The sequence below is a fragment of the Petromyzon marinus genome, chromosome 23 (genome assembly GCF_048934315.1).
Source record: "Petromyzon marinus isolate PM22_M1 ecotype Great Lakes invasive population chromosome 23, UKy_Petmar_22M1.pri1.0, whole genome shotgun sequence".
In the NCBI taxonomy this organism is placed as follows: Eukaryota; Metazoa; Chordata; class Hyperoartia; order Petromyzontiformes; family Petromyzontidae; genus Petromyzon; species Petromyzon marinus.
The window spans coordinates 10721744-10743630 of record NC_133689.1 but is presented as its reverse complement, the minus strand read 5'-3'; the positions used below and the strand labels follow the sequence as shown (position 1 = coordinate 10743630).

The following is a 21887-nucleotide window of genomic DNA, read 5'->3' as shown; positions in this document are numbered from 1 at the left end:
CTGTGTTTGATGCCTGACCGTGCACATTATGGGCATGGCTAATTGGCATCTGTATCTAAACTGAGCCTTCTCTAGGTTGACTTGGCCTCAAGGTGGTGGTGCAATTTAAATGAGGTTTATCGTAATCTTTTAAGATGAGGCTTCATTCTGGCCAGGTCATGTTGCCATTTGGCATTTGCTACAATAGAACAGCTAGGAGTGTACTGCACGTAGAAAATTTTGGCATAATTAAAGGTAATGCGAAATATGACACGGGGGATTTTTATTATTTAAGTGTTTGACTTCAGTGAACTCTTCCAATCTTAATTGCGGTGTAAGTGTTCTTTGGCAGCGTCGTCACCAACACACGCGCACTTGTGTTCAACGTGAATAACCTGTTATTGTGATCTCGATGCTTTCTTGCGGGAAAGCGCTGCTTGCCCGTGTGAATCTTTGGTGGTGGTTGGCTGGGTGTACACCCACTGTGCACGTTGTTCACGGCAGGGTACTGCCCAAGCCAGCACGCAATTACGAGCACACATCTCTCCATTCTGTGCACGCAATTTTCTGCTTTTGCTCCAAGTTTTTGGTCAGTGTCTTATATTTCTGAACTGTGTATCATTGCAGGTAATATATACTGATAAAAAAAAACATCTTCATGCTTCTTGTTATCAAGTTTGGCATTCCAAAAGTGCTCCAACCTGTTCTCACCTGCCTCTATTTCATAATTTTGATCTCAGTGACTGTCAGTGGCATACATATTCTCTAGATTTTGCCAGTTCTTTGCCTCCTAACAGATGCTTCCCATTGTTAATCTAACTTGTTGTATGTGACTTTTGCTTTGCGCATATTTACCAGCTATAAGCCCCACTTTGCTGCCTGTTTTTAAATCGTATATCCGTTAGTGCACTTCCAATGAATCTTTCCGAGTAAGCCTCTCCGTGGCCATGGCTTTAACCCCCGGGTGTGCCAGCTGCACCTTCGTCTACATTTGCATATTTGTCATTTTCACTCCCAGCTGTTGTCCTAGCCCCCCAGTCACGCCTGCTGCAAATAGCGCCTTCAGTCAGCTGTCTCCATTGGTGCTCGGTAAAAAAAAAAATCTTCAACAAAGTCTTTTCAATGTGTTTGAAAGTGCAAGGGTGGGGGGAGTGGGGGTGTGCACAATCTGCTGATTGAAAATGTTGTGATGTAAACAAACATTTGAGACTATAAAATAACTTGCATTAATCCAGTGCCTCTTAACCTGGGGGGTGCACGCACCCCGTGGGGGGGGTGCAAGATGCCCTTTCTGGGGATGCGCAACATGGGCAGATTTTTTTTTGTTAGAAGGTAAATAATCGAAAAGACAAATTAAGAATGGGCACGTAAGTACAACTTCTTTGTTTCATGAAACCTATGCATTTTTTTTACGTAATAAAAATTACGATTGGGAACCAAAGGGGTGCAAGGGTGCAGTAAAGGTGAAGAACCACCACGTTCACGTAACTGTAAAGCATCACGCGGGATTTTATTTGCAAATAATTGTGCGTATGTAATTTGTCTGGTGGCAGTGGGTTATTAGAACATCCCAAATCACAATTGGAAGGTAATGAGTTCAAATTGTAGCTGGGGATCAACGTGGGCTCCACAACCCTCCCGCAGCTGACAAACTGGCGCTGGTGTAATGCGTGTGCAGTCAACAATGCTTGTTTCTTTCAAGATATTGGCCCCTGTCATGGAAATGGGCAGCTTTTTGCCAATGGCTCAGGGCGGTGTTAATTTAGTCGGATTTTTGTTTTTACTTGAGTCGTTATTCAAGTCCCCTAAAGCAGTCAAAGCTGTCCACTGTTAGTTAATCAATGTTGGTGTGAGGGGCATGCAATCCACCACCCCCCCCCCCCCCTTCCAATATTAACAGGTCAGCCAATCGGTGAACTCGGTAAATCGGTTTATATCCTCATAAATCCAATGATAAGTTTTGGTCGTCCTCTGTGCATTATCTCGGTCTGCGTCTTCATCAGGCAGACTCGTTAATTCTGTCGGGTCATGGGAAGTCACCTTTGGTATTTGGCGGGTGTAGTCATCGTCACACTTGATTATTTTAATACACTCATAGTCGTGAATTACTAAAATGAAAAACACTTTGTTGACAAATATTTTCATCGCTAATTTCGTTATCAAAAATAAACATGGATTGGGTGCAACTAAATGGAGATGAAAACCACACAACACTCGTTTCCAAAGGGAGAAACTTCTAATTGGACAGACTGTGCCTTGAAGATCGAGAGGTCATCGTGGCCATGGCCTTCGATGCCACTGCTTCGTTCCTTCTCCCAAAAATCCACAGCTGTTGCACTGCTGATAATGCGCCCTCCATGGCCCAGTCTTAGAGTATCCCAGAATCTGGGTTCAGGTATTCCCATTGGTCACTGACCTCTGGATGCCACTCCAGTTCTTGTCTTGATAACCTGCCTTCCTTCTTCCACCCTGCACATGTGCACTAACCATCACAATCTCCTCTTTCTGATTACATCTGTAATGTTCTTCATTCTTTGTGAGAATTGTTATTGCCTCATTGAAATATATAGCAATACGAATTCAGGAATACTTGTGTTTTTTCTTAGAATTCATTTCAATGCCAATGCAGGCAATAACCATGCTATAATTATTTCTGTAGAGATACCCACTTTTGGGTTGATGCAATGGCAATAGCTGTGGCATCGCTATATTGGATGCATCGTGGTCTCGTGTTGGGTGGGAGCGCCAGGGTATTCAGAATGTTGGCGTCTCCATCCAGTGGATTTCTTTATTGTTCATTACTTGTGTGTGGCTATGGTGTTGCAAGGCCCTAATGAGAATTTTCATTGCCAGCCATACCACATGTACTCAGAATGTGCTTGACACATTTTATATCCATCTGGAAAGTCTGAAAAATCAGGCCTGCCAATCAGAAGTGAAATTCAAGACAATCTAGGCAAATTATTTTTCCGCCAAAAACAGTTTCACGTGGTATCCAGTGATTTATTTTTTGTCCGAAGATGAAATACATATTTAACACATTCTACATAAGTAAATCGTCTTTTTTTATCATCCAAAACTTATGCACTATTCATGTGACAGCGCATCGATTTAAAGTGATTTTTATTCTAACAATGAATACATTGGTTTGTGCATTTAAAATCCATTAAGGTCTGTGTAAATTATATTATAATGTTACATTTAGGGTATTTACCAAAGAAAATTGTACAAACGAGATGTAAATAGCAAGTATTATAAACACAAGACCAAAAAATAACGGTGACAGTTCATCAAATTAATTCATTTGGGGGGGGGGGTGGTGGGTGAATTGTTACGTGCCTGATTAGAGGTGGCAGCAGTGGTTAGCCGCATTGCGCCGTGGACCCGGCAACCTGACTTTGATTCCTGACCGAGCATTGACGAATAATACCTAGATCTGGTCCTGTGCGCCTCCTTCAACAAATCGGGACTGACCATCATAGAGAAGTGTGGCAAGACAATCTCCATCTCTGAAAGGACGTGTGGAGGCCTTCATGTCATAATCATACCCTTGAGTTGTCTCGTGTGTTGCCAGTGATGGGAGGGTGGATATTGGGTTGGTGGACTGTAGCCAGTGGCTTTCTTTTCGTCAGTGTGCATTTCGGCCACAATGCTCATAGTTATTTTGGCTTTTTTTAAATAATATTGTGAAATATTTGTAAATATTGTGCATTGTTTTCTTCTGTTTTCAACTCTAGGGACCTCTCGGACAATCCACTCGCTAACATATCAAGCGCAACCTTCCTTGGATTTACAAGCCTGGCGTACATGTAAGTTGGCTGCGGAATTCTTTTCGCAGTATTGTAATTACACTTTTATATATTGGCACAGACGAATAACACTTCACCAACACTTCCTACATTTAATAATACACCAACACTTCCTAAATTTAATAATATTAACTTCGCCTTCTCTAAATATTAGCTTTGTTTTAGTATTCCTATTCAGATGATTGAAGCATTTAAATATGCATATCTGAATATGAGTTTAGTCTGAATAAGAGTGGAGAATAGGGAACGGGAGCAGCGACAACGACATCTCTCGTCGTGGGTACATGGGGAAGGAGAGAGACGAGACCGAGAGAGACGTACGAGAGAAGGACAGGAAGACAGAGCTAAACAGCGGGACATACAGGGAAACTGCAGGACACAAAGACAGGGAGACAGGGGGACCGAGAGAGAGAGAGACAAGAGTGCGACAGAGGGACAGAGGTTTGGTTTCTGGGCCTGTACATCATTGGCATTTGAATTAGTCCTGGACCTCTGCTAGGTCATCTCACCCTAACATTATCTAACCGTCTGTCTGTCTGCGTACGCTCGCTTGCGGGGGATTTGGCTCTCGGACCGTGGGGTTCGCGTATAAAAAAAATTGCCGGGCGATACGCCCCAGGCCCCGCGGTGGGAATAGGCTATTTCGTTTTCCCATCCCTAAACTTTAAAGTGGTTAAAATCGCGTTTTTGGCGCGATATTTATTTATTTACTTTTGCCGACCGGCTCGCTGCTGCGCATGCGCGAAACGCCAACACGAGTTGCCCCTGGCAACGCACTCACGCCGCCGTTGTAGGGTGGACGCCATTTCTCATTCAAAATGCAAAAAAATGACACGCAACGCTGAGGTAAATTCATCAAAGTGTCACGTCCTCTTCTCTCCCCCTCCATCCCAATGTGTGCACTTACTATTATAGGTTCGGTAGATACTAATATTAAAGCGATTAAATAGTATTTTTGTAGCGGGGGGGGGGGGGTGGGGGGGTAGCGGCCCAGCCCACAGCCTCGGCTGGCCGGGCAATCTAGGCGAGACCGGGGGCTCTGCACGGGACTAGGCCTCGTCACAGCAATCTGTCTGTTGAGTACTTTGTGCTATAGAGTCGATATATGCACTGCTACTAGCGGGAGACATTTTAAAACGTCTGAAAATTAAAAAAAAACATAACATACAAATGAAAAGATAACTCAGTAATTTAAAATAAAATAAAACCCGAACGTGCCAAGAATCGATTCTTTAAATCGCGCAAAGGAATCGAAGGTTGTAGATTTCTTTAGAATCGTCTTGAAGCGACAACACGCAATAGAACCATCCTGGATAAACCAGCAAATCTTTAAAAAAAACGTATTTTAATGCTGTGTGCTCAAATCCCAGTGTGATGCAAGTCAAACAATAACAACCATAAGATAGATTAACCATATGTTTTCTAAATCACCAAAATAAAGCGAGAAAAAACAACGTAACAACAGTAATCATAGGAACTGATTCTCATTTAACAATAAACGATATAAATAACATGTACGACCAAACTAGGAGCCATAGCTGGCAGCATGACACTCCCAGTGTATGATGTGTGAGTGAGTCAGTGGTAGTGTGAGTGAGTGTATGATGTGTGAGTGAGTCAGTGGTAGTGTGAGTGAGTGTATGATGTGTGAGTGAGTCAGTGGTAGTGTGAGTGAGTGTATGATGTGTGAGTGAGTCAGTGGTAGTGTGAGTGAGTGTATGATGTGTGAGTGAGTCAGTGGTAGTGTGAGTGAGTGTATGATGTGCGAGTGAGTCATCATATGATGAGTGAGTGTATGATGAGTGAATTAGTGTATGATGAGTGAATGGGTCAGTGGTTGTGTGAGTGTATGAAAATATAAGTTGGTTGCATGTATGCTAAACATTTCGAACAGACACACATTCACAAATTTTCCTCTCATATATAAGATAGAGTCAGCATGTACTACTGTAGTGAAAGCTGTAATCATAGCAGGAACCACCATAATCGGTATGCACTGCTGTAGTCATAGCAGGACACCACCACAGTTAGAATGCAATAATGTAGTCATAGCAGGATACCACCACAGTCAGCATGCAATGCTGTAGTCATAGCAGGATACCTCCACAGTCAGCATGCAATGCTCTAGTCATAGCAGGATACCACCACAGTCAGCATGCACTGCCGTAATCATAGCAGGATACCACCACGGTCAGTATGCACTGCTGTAGTCATAGCAGGAAACCACCACAGTTAGCATGCAGTGCTGTAGTCATAGCAGGATACCACCACAGCAGTATGCACTGCTGTAATCATAGCAGGTACCACCACAGTCAGTATGCACAGCTGTAATCATAGCAGGTACCACCACAGCAGTATTCACTGCTGTAATCATAGCAGGAACCACCACAGTCAGTATGCACTGCTGTAATCATAGCAGGTACCCCCACAGTCGGTATGCACTGCTGTAGTGACAGCAGGTACCACCACAGTCGGTATACACTGCTGTCGTGACAGCAGGTACCACCACAGTCGGTATACATTGCTGTAGTGATAGCAGGTACCACCACAGTCGGTATACTCTGCTGTCCTGATAGCAGGTACCACCACGGTCGGTATACACTGCTGTAGTGATAGCAAGAACCACCACAGTTTGCACTGCTGTAACCATAGGTCCCACCACAGTCCTTATGCTCTGCTGTTATCATAGCAGGTACCACCACAGTTAGTATGCGCTGCTGTAATCATAGCAGGTCCCACCACAGTTAGCATGCAATGCTGTAGTCATAGCAGGATACCACCACAGCATGCAATGCTGTAGTCATAGCAGGATACCACCACAGCAGTATGCACTGCTGTAATCATAGCAGGTACCACCACAGTCAGTATGCACAGCTGTAATCATAGCAGGTTCCACCACTGCAGTATTCACTGCTGTAATCATAGCAAGAACCACCACAGTCAGTATGCACTGCTGTAATCATAGCAGGTACCACCACAATATGCACTGCTGTAATCATCGCAGTTATCACCACAATATGCACTGCTGTAATTATAGCAGGTACCACCACAGCAGTATGCACCGCTGTAATCATAGCAGGTACCACCACAGTCAGTATGCACTGCTGTTTTGAAAGCAGGAACCACCAGAGTCAGTATGCACTGCTGTCGTGAAAGCAGGTACCACCACAATATACACTGCTGTAATCAAAGCAGGTTCCACCAACAGTATGCACTGATGTAATCATAGCAGATACCACCACTGTCAGTATGCACTGCTGTAGTGATAGCAGGTACCACCTCAGTCGGTATGCACTGCTGTAGTGATAGTAGATACTGCTATCGAGTTGGTAGATACTACTATATAGAGTTAGAAGATACTAAAACAGTCAGTATATACCACTCCAGTCAGTCAATACTGCTACAGTCAGTATATACTACTATACAGTCAGTACATACTACTACGGTGAGTAGCTACTAGAGTCAGTATATACTACTATAGAGTGAGTAGATACTACTATAGAGTGAGTAGATACTGCTGTAGAGTTAGTAGTTACTACTATAGTTAGTGGATACTACTATAGAGTAAGCAGATACTACTATACAGTTAGTCGTTACTACTATAGAGTCGGTAGATACTACTGTAGGCCCAGTAAATACTACTACTACGGTCAGTAGTTACTGCCTCAATCAGTAAATGCTACTACACAGTCAGTAGCTACTACTGGCTCAGTAGATACTCTACAGTCAGTAGATACAACTACAGAGTCAAGAGATACTACTTACTCTGTTGTATGTAGGGTGTGTAGGTATAGATACCTACGCGGGGGTAAATATATATATTTTGAGGGGGGGGGGGTGTCCACAATTTTCGGAAACCTTTTAAATCAACTATTTACCCCACACTTCCTATTACTTTTTGGACTTTTGCAAGCTTCTCATAATTTTGTTGGTGGTGAAATGGACAAATGTCCCACCGGGCTTTCACAATATCTTAGTATCTGTGTATGTATATGTAAAGTTTTTAAGAGTAGTTCTAAAATATTTTTTTGACCCGGGCAACGCCGGGTACTTACCGCTAGTATTTTACATAAAGATGATATATTGACAACAGCCCTTCTTTAGATCAGCATTGTTATTTAAAAACTAGCCTTTTGCCCATCCTAGGACGGAAACTGTAATATTAAAGATGTACATTTACGTTTACTTGTGTGATTGTAATTTTTTTTTAGGAATTGTTGCACGTAAATTTTTCTTAATTAAAAAAATGAAATTAAGGACTTTGGAAGATTTCTCAATATACGATATTTTGTGTGAATCTCTTATCACTGTTAAAAATGTTTCCCTGTGGTTGACTTTTTGATGGACACTTTGATCCGCTGAGGATTTTTAGATCTAGACAGAGCCACGTACAACTGGCCATGGGAAAATAGGAGTCCATTGAGATAAATACCCACATTTTCAAAAGTCTGACCCTGGGACTTGTTGATCGTCATCGCATACGCAGGAATTATCGGAATTTGTCGTAATTTTGACCAGAGTATTATTGTATCTTGTGTAAATTTATTGGCAGTGAATCTTGCACAAAACGATGTAATCAAACACTGAACTGCATTTCACTGTTGTACTGTATTAATGGCAGTGATTGTTGCACGAAACTGTCATAAAACACCTCACTTAATGTCACTAGCACTGTATTTAACTCACCTTCAATTAGTTCAAAATCACTGCTCTGATACTTTATTTTCTTCTACTTTGGCTCACTGGGGTTGTAATGAATTTGAATTCCATAAAATATCTGGATATTCACAGAGAAATGTATATATTTTATCATAATTTAGAAGAAAAAAATTAGACATACCTTTTGTTTAAAGTGCTGAAAAAAGAAATAAAGACACCAAAAACACTTTGTTGCTGTGTATAATTATTTTTTTGATTCACTTTTTCAATAAAGAAACGTCAAATGGAAAGCGAATTTGCATTAAAATATTTCATTCCGCTTGATCTTCTTCTGCGGGAGTGTAAAAATCCACCCATCCACCCGCTCATGATTATTAATGATGGGGGGGGGGCTTTTTTGCAGTGACGTGTTGTATACGGCCCTTTTTCCACAATTAATATCAATAATAATATTTGCCGATATATTTTTTTAATAGTAACCGAAATAATGAATGAAGACACACAAACCAGACTCTCAGCAAACACAGATGGAGGTCGTGAAAAGGTCATTTAAAAAAATAATAAATTCCGTGGTCCTCCCCACACACACAATGGGGCGCCAGGAGATAGACCATAAAAGGTAATAAACCAAATCAAAGGAGACGGGGGGGGGGGGGGACACTCTAAGAAATTCCAGGGCTCCATCTTGGAAACCCTAGACAGAGTGACGCCAACGAGTTAAACAGTTGCCACTTATTTTGCTATTAAAACAACGGTTACAAAGTTAAAAATTAAACAACAAGAATAAGCTAACATTATCGATCCTCACACCCACTCCAATTAAAAACCAGGCCATAATCTACATCAGTGAATCATTACCCATTTATTAATTCGATACCAATTGATTTTCACCTTTAATACTCATACTGTTAAATCACAAATCTTGGGGACAGAAATTACAGTCACATCAAGGGTTATCGAGAAGGAATGAGGCGAACGGGCAAACTTACGAAACGAGTTTAAACAATATTCCAAGAGACCCGGCCGTCTTTGTCTTCCCGCAGCGCGGGGGAGCAGGAATTAATCCTTATCATGAGGGCCATCTGTGCAGCGGATACGCGGGACTTAATGAGAAAACACACAAACACCACAACCCCATAACACCCTTCGAGATCAAAGGGGGAAGGGGGCGGAAAGGAATCCTTCTTGCCGAGCAGCGTCCAGGATGGCGAAAAACCAGACAGACAGCATTCGATTATTTTTAATTACCGGAAATTCCAAAGAAAACTTGACAACAAGAATAAGCTGACATAGGAATCATCTTGGGAAACATAAACCAAAAATGATAATGATGAGGGTTAAACCGAGAGCAGCCAGAGAGAGAGAGACTCCCGGCCGTCTTTGTCTTCCCGCAGCGCGGGAGAGAAAGGAATTTAACACCAGAGCGAGATCAAAGGGATTTCCCTGACAGCTTCCAGTCAGCGAAGCCGAGCGGACAAGTAATTAACAGTGAAGCCCGGTCACAATATATAGTTTCATACATTACATTAATGTTAACGTTATTCACAGTAAACTATATTCCGTTTATATAACCGTGCAAACACCAAGGAATACGAATTCCCAGGATCAAGAAACTTACCTCTTAACCCAGGATATCGGAAATAAAATTATATAAATGATGACATAAATGATGAAATTAATAAAAATTGAGGAAGGGCCAGGATAATGGGGTGAATCACAACCTTGTTGAACATAAAACCAAATGATATTTGAGCGATGTTAAATCTAGCCAGAGAGAGAGCTTCACGGCCGTCTTTGTCTTCCTGCAGCACGTGATAAGAATATGCATACGCTCATATCCTCGTGAAAATAAAAAGCAGATAGCGGGAGTCACAGACAAAATCCTAACTGCGAGTTGTACGGTACCAAAAACTATGATGGAATAAATGTTAACTTTAAAAACCTTAAAATCCTTTGTGCGTCGGAAAATGTCATACAGGGGGGGGGAAATCGCCCCTCCCTCCAGATTGTATAACGCAGACAGAGGGACGCCTTCGGGACGATTTTGAAGCATCTGTTCCTTTTGATGGTTTATGGCTCGAGGAAGCCAACGAACGGAACTATGCCATAAATGACACACACACAAGCACACACATACGGACACGCACACCCCAACCCCACGACACACAGCTAGATCAAAGGGAGCTCCGCCCTCGTAAGGAGGAGGAGCCAAGGCGAGAGATTTTGTCATAAAAAGAGGGGCCCATGAGCATTGAATTCAGCTCATCAGCCAGCGGACAAGCTCATCAGCCAGAGGTCAAGCTCATCGACCAGCGGACCAGCTCGGCAACCAGCAGCTCCTCATCAGCAGCAGAAGAAGACGGCGACCATCAGAAGACCAGCCCTACCGACGCAGAAGGAGTCTCTACGACTCGCCAGAATGGCGAGACTCGCTACTTAGCTACGTGCTAGGTCATGCGAATTCAACATCATCAGAAGAAGCTGATGAGAATCCCAGCATCAGCCACCAGAGAGCACCACCATCGTCAACAGCTGCAGCAAGCTGTGAGCGCCATCTACCAACGGAGAGGGCGCCAACAACGAGCACCGAGACAGCTGCTACGAGCGAGCTGTGATCGCCATCTACCGACGGGTCACCGCACCTACAGCACCGTGCCACTCCGTCAACTAGCGAGGTCCGAATAAACTACTGTGAAAGGAGAATCAACCATACGTATGATGCACTGCCCCCCCCCCCACCACACGACAAACCAGGCGTCTGCTTGACGCAAATAATGAATTTCGAACACTGGCCTACTCCACACAATCCATATCACTCAAAACACACACAAGTCATTAACTAAAGCCTAATCCTCAAGACGTGAACCATCAGTGGCCGTAAAAGCATCGCGACAGACCAAGTGATAACCATCCGTCGTTTATTAGTACAGTAATCATTTTTCCTCCTTAATTCTTTTGTTTTGGGTTGTACTTCTAATCGCATAAATTACCAACAGATCCATCAATGCAAATTAATCCTTGACACCTTCGCCACGGAGCTACGCTCAAGGGGGGGAATAGCGTATCCAACCGGTTTCCTTATCAGGCGATCTGGTCCACAATTAATTAAAAGTTGGCCCAAGGTAAGGATCCCAGGGGAAAGCGCGCATCCCATCGCACACCCTCACTCCAAGCCATTTCTGTAATCATAATCTTGCCGATGGATCTATTGATATATTTGTGCCTTGGGAATAATAACTGTTTTGATTGCCTTTTCGTATGAATATCGTCGCATAATCTTTAAGTGCCTTTCGTTCATAATGGCCGCCCGTGATCGTGTTACACTGCATACGAATTAATTGCTCTGATATCCAAAGTGAAACAACGTGATAAGAATTGCCTTGAAGGTCTATGAATGGATGCGGTACTGTGTGGGCAATTTTCAAGTATAACGAATTTGCATATTATAAAGTTAAGGTTTTTGTTTAGAATAGCGAATGCATGTTTTTAACGACTCTCTCTCTCACCAACTGAGCTCGCGCTACGCGGGGGAAGGAATCACATGTGCCGTTATCAAAGTGAAACAACGCAGTCGTGATGATACTGTGTTGATACTGTGTTGAAATTCCAAGATTGAGAGTTGCATCTTTTAGAGTTAAAGTTTAGTTAGAAAATAAAATTGATTAACACAGAAGTGGTGGTGTGTTTCTTTCCGAAATTTCATGCATAAGAGCTGTATCCTGCGTTGAGATCTGAATCTGGAGACCTGACATAAATACACATACACTCAGTAAAAGTTAAAGCGAGAATAATTGTATTATACCGATCCATAATACGAAGTTAAGCAACGAAGCCGAGTTTAATCTAACATGCTCACAATACCTGCATAACTGCATACGATTAATTGTCTCATCCCGATTGGATACGACACTCGTCAGCGTGGCGGGGCCTAATTATCATAACGGCTTGCATTAGCATAATCACACATTCACAGAAAGTAATACGATTATATCTCGAATTACCATAATTAATGCGCATAATTAAAATTTCATTTAAATTTTATTATTTTCATAAAATTTTCATAACCTACATATACAACAGACGTCATGTACAGATGTAGCAGTGTGCTGCGTATATCTATTTTTTACAGTCACTTTCTGTAAAGAAACGTCATTTCAAGCGATTTTCCGTAATAAATTATTTAATTCAGCTCAACCTTCCTATGCGTTAGTGTAAAAGTTCACCCACTCATGAATTTTAATGAGGGGGGGGGGTGGGTCTCATGTGGAGTGACGTCACACGGGGGAGTGCGCCTCGTGGAGTGACGTCACGTGCGGAACACATCAATCCCACATCTTTTTCTTTGGGTCTTTTGGTAAAGCCACGTAGATAGAAAGAAAAAAAATATCACGACGTTTCGATCACAACACAAGCAATTGTCATCAGGTGAAAAAATAGTGGGAGAGCTGCTGAGGCAGGATGTTATAAAGGTTTGAGATGGGTGTAGCCCAAGGGTCATAAGCGAAGTGGGCGGGGCTAGTGATGAAATTTGCATGTCAATGTAAGATCGGGTAAATCGGAGAGCTACCTCCACGACGACGAAGCTGCGGAGGTGGCCATTGTATTGTGAGAGATTAGCATGTCAATGTAAGATCGTAGAGCCACCGCCACATCGAGGAAAACAAAGTAACGGTGGCTGTGTTAGTAAAACATTTAACATGTTAATGTAACACCAGAGAGTCGAAAATAACTACGAACATCGGCAGGTAGGATGGAAACATTACAGCCAGTTATGACTTGAACTGGTTAATAACATCCTTCCAATGATTGCTAAGTTTGTACCCATCTTCTCGGTTGAAATTGTGTCTGTTTATATATCTGGATGGCTTCATGAATGAATCTTTGCTGATAGCCAGTGGGTTTTGCAGAGTACCTTCGTCTTAGAAAAAATAATTTTGCGTGCGCCCACCGCATTAAAACAACGATCAGCCACAGCTGAGGTATTGGTCCTACTGTCTTTCAGATCTGCCTTATGTTCACCAACACGTTCCGAGGTATGTCGCTTAGTTTCCACAATGTAACTGCTGCTGCAGACACAGCTTAGTTTGTAGACGCCAGGGTATTGCATGTCAGGGATCACATCCTTCACAGATGGGATCAGATCACGAATTTTACATACTGTGAACCGAACCTGGATCTTGTGTTTGCTCATGATTTTGGAAATATTTTTAGTGACCCCTGCTATGTATGGCAAGGTATTGGTTTTGATTGGGTACTCAAATGGTTCTTTCCCGACGGTTGGGGTGCTAGCTTTACAGATTGTGTAGTCTAAATATCCATTCATCTTGAGGGCTTGGTGTACGTGCTCCAGTTCACTGGCTAGGTGGTGATGGTCGGAAATACATTGAGCACTATGGTGTAGAGTTTTGATGAGGGAATTCTTCTGGGATGGATGGTCGTGGGAGTCAGGTTTTAGGTCGGCATCTGTATGGGTGGCTTTCCTGTAGACAATGTCCCATTAAGCCATCTGGTCTATTTTCGATTAAAACATCCAAGAATGGTAACTTGCCATCCTTTTACACCTCCATGGTGAATTTGATGGCTGGGTGTATGGAATTGATGTGGTTAAATAATTGGCCCAGAGCTGGTAGGCCATGTGGCCAGATGACGAACGTGTCATCTACGTATATCTTCCACAAGGAAGGAAGTAGAGTGGATGCCTGGATGGCATCTGTCTCAAAATTTTCCTTCAGCTTGTTTGTAGAATGTTCCATTTCAGGTGAAGTAAGTGTTGGTGAGGCAGTGTCTAACCAGGGCTGGTACATCAGCATTCAGTCCTTGTTGGACCAACTCTTTAATGATTGCAATGGTGTCAGGCACAGGAACTTTGGTAAACAAAGATACTACATCGCAACTGTCAAGCAAATCACCTGGAGATAGTGAGATGCCCATAATTAACGATACCAAGTGAGCTGAATTAAGTACAGCTGAGGTGGTCTTACCAGTAATCAGTCCAGTTTGTAAGTGAGTGAGTCAATGGTGGAGACGATAAGACGAAGTGATGTACCTTCTTTATGGATTTTTGGTAAGCCATAAAATCTGGGTAGTCTAGCAGCAGAGGGTTTTAAGGAAAGCCGCTTGGTTGGTTCGATTAAAGATGTCGAATCAGTTATGATATTATTGGTTTTCGTAACCAGGCGGTTGGTGGGATCTCTTGATTTTGGTATAGCTACCATCATTCAGTAGGTCCTGAATTTTGTTACTGTGTGTGGTTTTGTCCATGATGACTGTGGCATTGCCCTTGTTAGCTGAGAGTATGACTGTCATCTCTCTTGTTTAGTTGAGAAAGCTCCAAGCGCTCATCCTTACTGGTGTTGCTAATAGGTGTCTTAGCGTTTTTGAGGATTGCAGCGATTTCCATCTGCAGGAATGTGTCCCAAACCCACATATAGATTCAGCAGTGTGGAATTTGAAGGCAGACAGTCCTTTGAAATATATTATTTTCAACAAACTGGCACGTTTCTCTTATCTCCCACTGTTTTTCTGTGTATCCATCTGACACTATGTCTCCCTCTGTCTGTCCTGTCTCTCTCAGGCCCCCTGTGTGTCTGGCATTTTGAAATGAGTCTGGCTTGCCAGATTCCATAGTGCATTGCACATAACCATGACACCAATCACCCACATAGACACACACACACACTTGCATGCAAACTGTATATCGAATATGAGGCAGATTGAAAGGGTATGATGTTGATACGTGGTGGCCTTTGTTCAGCGAGCTGCCTCATCTCGTCAAATGCCCTGGAGGGAACAAGGCTTGGAAGAGGATATATGTCAACCACAACAGGATTTGCCAAGATCAGCAGAATGCATGCAACGGTATGAGCAACGTGGAAGGGGGTTGGGACTTGTCGGTCGAGAGCTGCATTTGGTGTCTGTTTTAATCACATTGTACCCCTGGCAAAGGTCTCGGTGTGATCAGCTCTCTATTCACAATTTATAGTATTTTTATTTAAAGCTTTCGTGACTGCAGGGATTCATATTATTGGTTCTTTCGGTAAAGTCACGTAGAAGGCATACAGTAAAATAATAAAAATATAAAACAATACAATTCTCACCCATAATCGCTCAACTGAATCTATCCCTGACCGACCACTCACCCCTTGCCTAACAATATGCAAAATATGAACTTCGTGAAAATTCAATGTGAAAAAAATCCTGCCGTGGTCGAATATTTTTACACTACAGGAATTACTGTCACATTGAATGTTCACGAAGTTCATATTTTGCATATTGTTAGGCAAGGGGTGAGGGGTCGGTCAGGGATAGATTCAGTTGAGGGATTATGGGTGAGAATTTTATATTTTTATTATTTTATTGTTTCCCTTCTACGTGACTTTACCGAAAGAACCAAGAATATAATTTATAGTATGCTTATTACAAATCGTGTTTTTTTTATACAGAAAATTCTCAAGCTATTTTTTTCCCGAGGGACCTGCATTCAAATGTTTTACCAATTCCTTAAAAACAAAATAGGTGAAAACTCACTTGCGTGAGAATGTAACACTCACAAGTCCACACGGATGGGTTCACAAAGCCTCTTGCTGTACCAGTCTCCTGCTCCCTTGTAGCCCCGGTGGGTTTGATAATCTCTTGTGACACGTGAAGATCTCTGTGTTACACCAACACTGATTCTAAAAAGCAATTGCAATGCACGCATGGGTTTAAAAATATATATATGATGCACACAACTACGTGTGTTCGTGTTTCGTTAACGTTCTACGTTTGTTGTCGATTCAACTACATTAACAATTGGATGTCGTTAAGTGGCTCAAAATGCCTTTATAGAGAGCCGCAGAGCTTTGGGGGTAATTTGGGGGTTGTCTCACCACGTGGCTGTCCCCCTGCTTGTCTGGTTCATCGCTCTTCCGAGCCGCTCTCTTGCTGTGCGGCAAATGCTGTGCGGCAGCCCATTACAAGTTGAAATAATTATTTATACCAAGAGCCGGGGTCAGCCTGTCGTCTGGGCAGGGCGGTGTGACACATTAACACCTGACCCTCGTCATCAACTCACCTGACCGTCAGCTAACACAATGCAGTGGCGTTCCCATTGAGATTCAACCAGCTTCCCCAATGGTGCGCACTTATCAATTGAGCCTTATGGCGGTACCTCGGAGTACCAAATAATACAAAATGGCGGAGGCAATTAAATATTTTATTTCTGGGACACTATTTTTTCCAGGCATGTTACTTAACTCCGCGACTGGGGCACCAATCAATCCGAAATCAGTGCCACTCCGCGATGACGATTGCGCTGAAACCCTGATCGCTCGTATGCACCATGCGCACCGTGTACAGCTCGTCGAGATGAGTCGATAGCCGCATCGCTGACCATCAGACTAAAAATGACTGCATCACGGACATTAATGAGGAAAATAAGTATTTGACTCCAGGACCTTAATGTGCTTCTTCTTGAGCCACTCCTTTGTTGCCTTGGCCGTGTGTTTTGGATCATTGTCATGCTGGAATACCCATCCACGACCCATTTTCAATGCCCTGGCTGAGGGAAGGAGGTTCTCACCCAGGATTTGACGGCACATGGCCCTGTCCCCATCGTCCCTTTGATGCGGTGAAGTTGTCCTGTCCCCTTAGCAGAAAAACACCCCCAAAGCATAATGTTTCCACCTCCATGTTTGACGGTGGGGATGGTGTTCTTAGGGTTATAGGCAGTATTTCTCCTCCAAACACGGCGAATTGAGTTGATACCAAAGAGCTCCATTTTGGTCTCCTCTGACCACAGCACTTTCACCCAGTTGTCCTCTGAATCATTCAGATGTTCATTGGCAAACTTCAGACGGGCATGTATATGTGCTTTCTTGAGCAGGGGGACCTTGCGGGCGCTGCAGCATTTCAGTCCTTCAAGGCGTAGTGTGTTACCAATTGTTTTCTTGGTGACTATGGTCCCAGCTGCCTTGAGATCATTGACAAGATCCTCCCGTGTAGTTCTGGGCTGATTCCTCACCGTTCTCATGATCATTGCAACTCCACGAGGTGAGATAATGCATGGAGCCCCAGGCCGAGGGAGATTGACAGTTCTTTTGTGTTTCTTCCATTTGCGAATAATCGCACCAACTGTTGTCACCTTCTCACCAAGCTGCTTGACAATGCTCTTATAGCCCCGTCCAGCCTTGTGTAGGTCTACAATCTTGTCCCTGGCATCCTTGGAGAGCTCTTTAGTTTTGGCCCTGGTGGAGAGTTTGGAATCTAATTGATTGATTGCTTCTGTGGACAGGTGCCTTTTATACAGGTAACAAGCTGAGATTAGGAGCACTCCCTTTAAGAGTGTGCTCCTAATCTCAGCTCATTACCTGTATAAAAGACACCTGGTAGCCAGAAATCTTTCTGATTGAGAGGGGGTCAAATACTTATTCCCCTCATTAAAATGCAAATCAATTTATAACATTTTTGACATGTGTTTTTCTGGATTTTTTTGTTATTCTGTCTCTCACGGTTCAAATAAACCTACCATTAAAATTATAGACTGATCATTTCTTTGTCAGTGGGCAAACGTACATAATCAGCAGGGGATCAAATACTTTTTTCCCTCACTGTATATGAAGGAAATATATTGTCCGCTTCTCCATGGTGTTTTTCAAAGGTTGTTTCCTTTATCGCTACTAGTTGGGAATTATTGTGATAGCGCAAGATGAGCTTAAAGCCTTAATGATTATACTGTGTGTCTTTGTTTTTTCAATCACTTGCAGAATCGAGTAACCACTGCCCAAAGGAGGCTGTTTGTCACCCAGATGGTCCAGGCCTCTTTAAGTGCGACTGCAAGGACACCCATCACGGATACAAGTGCATGAGAGAGGTAATTCTGCTTCATCAAATGAGGCATGATTTGGTTTGTGTACGAGGCGGGCCCCTGTTTCGGAGGAGGCGTATAACCTGCGGTGTGCCACTGAGCGAGCCTTGATGTTTTGAGTTTGAATTCCTGTCACAGCTATCCATGATCGAGCCATGTTCCTAAGTTAAAGAGTGATGGTTTCAACCAAATCACCTTTGACAGTACAAAACAAATGTTAGGTTTTTTTATTTTTAAAAACCGATTTTAATCTTTTCTGACATTGAAGAATCAACTTTATGAAAAGTATCAAATTTCTGACGTGCAGGAAAACCGTCCCCTTCAGATGGCACCAAGGAGCTGTCACGTGACGTTAGACTGCCGAGGGAGCCCTGTGATTTGATGTTCCGGGGCGGTTTTCCGGGCGTGGCGTGGCTACTCTGGCCTCAAGGAACAACTCGCCTGGCGCATTTTCCGTTGGCGATTGTGCTATGAAATTTGCATGAATGACTGTCTCACACTAAACATTGTTCTTATTGGGATTATGATATATTTTGCCCCTTGACAATATTCTTCCTCGAATAACAGAAGTATAACTTTGTAAAAAAAAAGGCAAGCGAGGGAAGCAATTCATCATCAAAATGAATGGGATGAAAACACTATAAACTGAAGTGTTTTTTTGTTTTGTTTACTTTTACAGTTGTGTTTCGCCAAAGTGTCTGCTTTTGTAACTTTATAATAGCTTGCCTTACTCTTTAACATTGGCCTTTTCTGTGTCTTCCGCAGGGGTTCTTCCCGATGGCGCTGTTCTTCGGCCTGCTTACAGCGGTGACCTTTCTGCTCTCAGCTTTTCTGTGGGCCACTCAGCGGAGAAAGGCAAAAACCCTTTAGTGGGTCTGATTTGCACATTCCACGTGCAAGCTTTTGCCACCGCCGGCAATGGCTCTGCTAAATGGCGTTGTTCAATGCTGCGCTTGACAGAGTGCCATAACGCACTCGCCACTTTTCGAGGCCACCGTTAAGTTGTAAATTATTTGTTGGGTTTAACTCATGTGTTGCGTGAGCTTCGTGCCAATTGTGGTTGGAGTTCACCTTTTAATCCAGGTTTGGTCTCAGGGTTTGTAGGTCTCAGAGATCATAGAGTGCTTAGGACACCCACTGGCTTGAATGAGGTGGCCTGTAGATGGCAGTAGAACCGGAAGGTTATGAACCTCTGAATAAATTAATGATTGTAATTTGCTCCTATATGTACACTTTTTCGATGACTATGGTTTGCTTCAAAACACAATTAAATAATGAATTGGCCAAACGTTAAAACGGGGCACTCCTCTGAAATAGACTCGGTGGATTTTTGGTTGATATATCACATTGTGTGTGTATGCTGAACTTCTTTCTCACCGCACTTAGCTAACCGTGCTAATCGGAGATGCGAGGTTTCGTGTATGCTTTCAGATGTGGGGTGGCAGTGTGTGCGGCCGTAAATAATGAGATGTTTCTGTTGTTGTAATAATTATCACACTGGATTTGCAATATAGAGATCTGCCACCTTGATTCGATCTTTCAACGTGGCAATTGAAAGTATTTTTTTAAAACACTTTTCCTAAATTCCCTCCCTCCCCGGCTTCTGTCCACCCAGCGGTATAAATTGGTATACCACAGTTAGCTGTACTCTTTGGTTCTTTCGGTAAAGTCACGTAGGTATAAAATAAAATGAATTAAATCACGACGTTTCGGGCGCAACACAAGCGTCCGTCATCAGGTGGGACAACCACAGCAAGAAACAATTGCTGTGGTTGTAATTTATTTTATTTTCTACCTGCGTGACTTTACCGAAAGAACCAAAGAGTATGGATCCCTGCAGTCACAAAAACTTCAAATCTAGATCACAGTTAGCTGATTGGCAGGTAACGTGTGGCAGGGCAAAGGGTGGGTGCTTCCCACTTCTTCCAAAATGTTTGACCAGCGTGGAAGAGGAAAATATCATATTCTTAGTTTTTTTTGGTAAAGTCACGTTGAAGGGAAACAACAAAATAATAAAATATATATAAAACAATAAAAAATAAATTTATGCAAACCAACACACCTGAAGACGACCGTTTGAGTTATGGTCGAAACGTCGTGAGAATTTTTTATTGTTTTATATATATTTTATTATTTTGTTGTTTCCCTTCAACGTGACTTTACCGAAAAAACTAAGAATATGAATTACTGCATTCACGAAAGCTTTAAATCAAAAGGAAAATATCACTTCGAAGGGGCTCCGTCCAGTCGATGCCCTTCTGCCAGCAGTGGCATAACCAAGTAATTTCAGGGCTTCACCTTTACCATTTTTTTATCTGAATAATGCTTGATAACTGGCCACACGTTTTTAATTGCAATTTAATATTATTGTAGCGCACTGATGTATCAATGCACCTATCAGTGTTTATACTGCACACCGCTGTAGTGGTTGAAGACATCAGCTCTGAACCGTTAACAATTTTATTGACTATTCAACCACTATGTAATGTCTACACTCCATTTGTAGGCGATTCATAAACTGTGTTGTGATCAGTTTCTCATTTGTCTTTGAAGCGTGTGTGTGTTTTTTGGGTTAAAGGAATTGGAGATAAATGCCACGACATCTCACGACAATTGTCATAATAACACAAACCACTCGAGTACAACAATAGCAATACCACAATATTACAAGGACAAAAAAAAGGGGGGGAAATACGAAATACATTTCTTCGGAAGGGAAAAAACACTTGAATGACATCGCCGATGGCGCAGGGATTAACGACGACCGGCGTACGAACAACCAGGGGCGCAGCCAGCCACAATCAGAATATTTATACTGGGGGAATTCGATGAGCTATGAAGCTTTTTTTCCCATCGCCCAAAGTCCGGCACCACGACAAAACGAAGCAGCTGACCCTATCCACCGTGTAAGCACCCCAACCAATCTCCACTGTCCTTCCCCAGTGACCGCCAAACTTCCGCCGCTGCGACGTCGTTCCGCTCAACTCTGGTGAACTGCTTTCATGTGTCCCGGTAGCAGTGGAGATGGGGTCCCCCCGGGGTGGTTGCCCCCTGCATCATTGCGATTGGCGCTGCAACATAACCTAGGCGCAAGCCCCAGGGACAAGGGGCGACACCGGTAGTAACGGAGAGGCAAGTAAAAAGGCAAGAGGTGGATGATACTGGTCGCAAAAGCCGACGTGTTAAACTTAACTATGTGTACTCTTTGGTTCTTTCGGTAAAGTCACGTAGAAAAATAATAATAGATCACAGCGTTTTGATCGCCACACAAGCGATCGTTCTTAGGTGGGATAGAGAAACAGGCTGCTGAAACAAGTCCTTATAATTTATGACATAGGGGAATGGTGGGACCGTAATTCACTCATTGCACTCTGTACCCGGTGCCCCTGAGTTCGATCACCAGCCTTGGCTAACATCGGTGGTCAGTGTGATATCTAAAATGATTCAGGGCTTCACTTCAAGCAACCTTCGCTGACCAGTGTGGTGAAGTATGGTCAAGCGATTATGCTTGTACCCTAGCACTTTTAAATGTGCATATTCATTGTCTCTGTATGTGTAAACCATTTTATATGCAACAAAGAAACAATGTGAAACGA

The 21887-nt window shown here is 42.9% G+C and overlaps 1 protein-coding gene across 1 annotated transcript in view; it reads left to right on the top strand.

The window, feature by feature from the left end:
• ATRAID (all-trans retinoic acid induced differentiation factor) overlaps positions 1-20831 on the top strand; it is a 42505-nt gene extending 21674 nt beyond the window's left edge. Inside the window, exons 4-7 of the mRNA XM_032959647.2 lie at positions 3717-3788; positions 15202-15305; positions 18191-18297; positions 19057-20831. Of these exons, the coding sequence (XP_032815538.1) occupies positions 3717-3788; positions 15202-15305; positions 18191-18297; positions 19057-19161 (388 nt within the window). The 3' untranslated portion in view covers positions 19162-20831. The remainder of the gene's footprint in view (positions 1-3716; positions 3789-15201; positions 15306-18190; positions 18298-19056) is intronic.
• The last annotated feature ends 1056 nt before the right edge of the window (positions 20832-21887 follow it).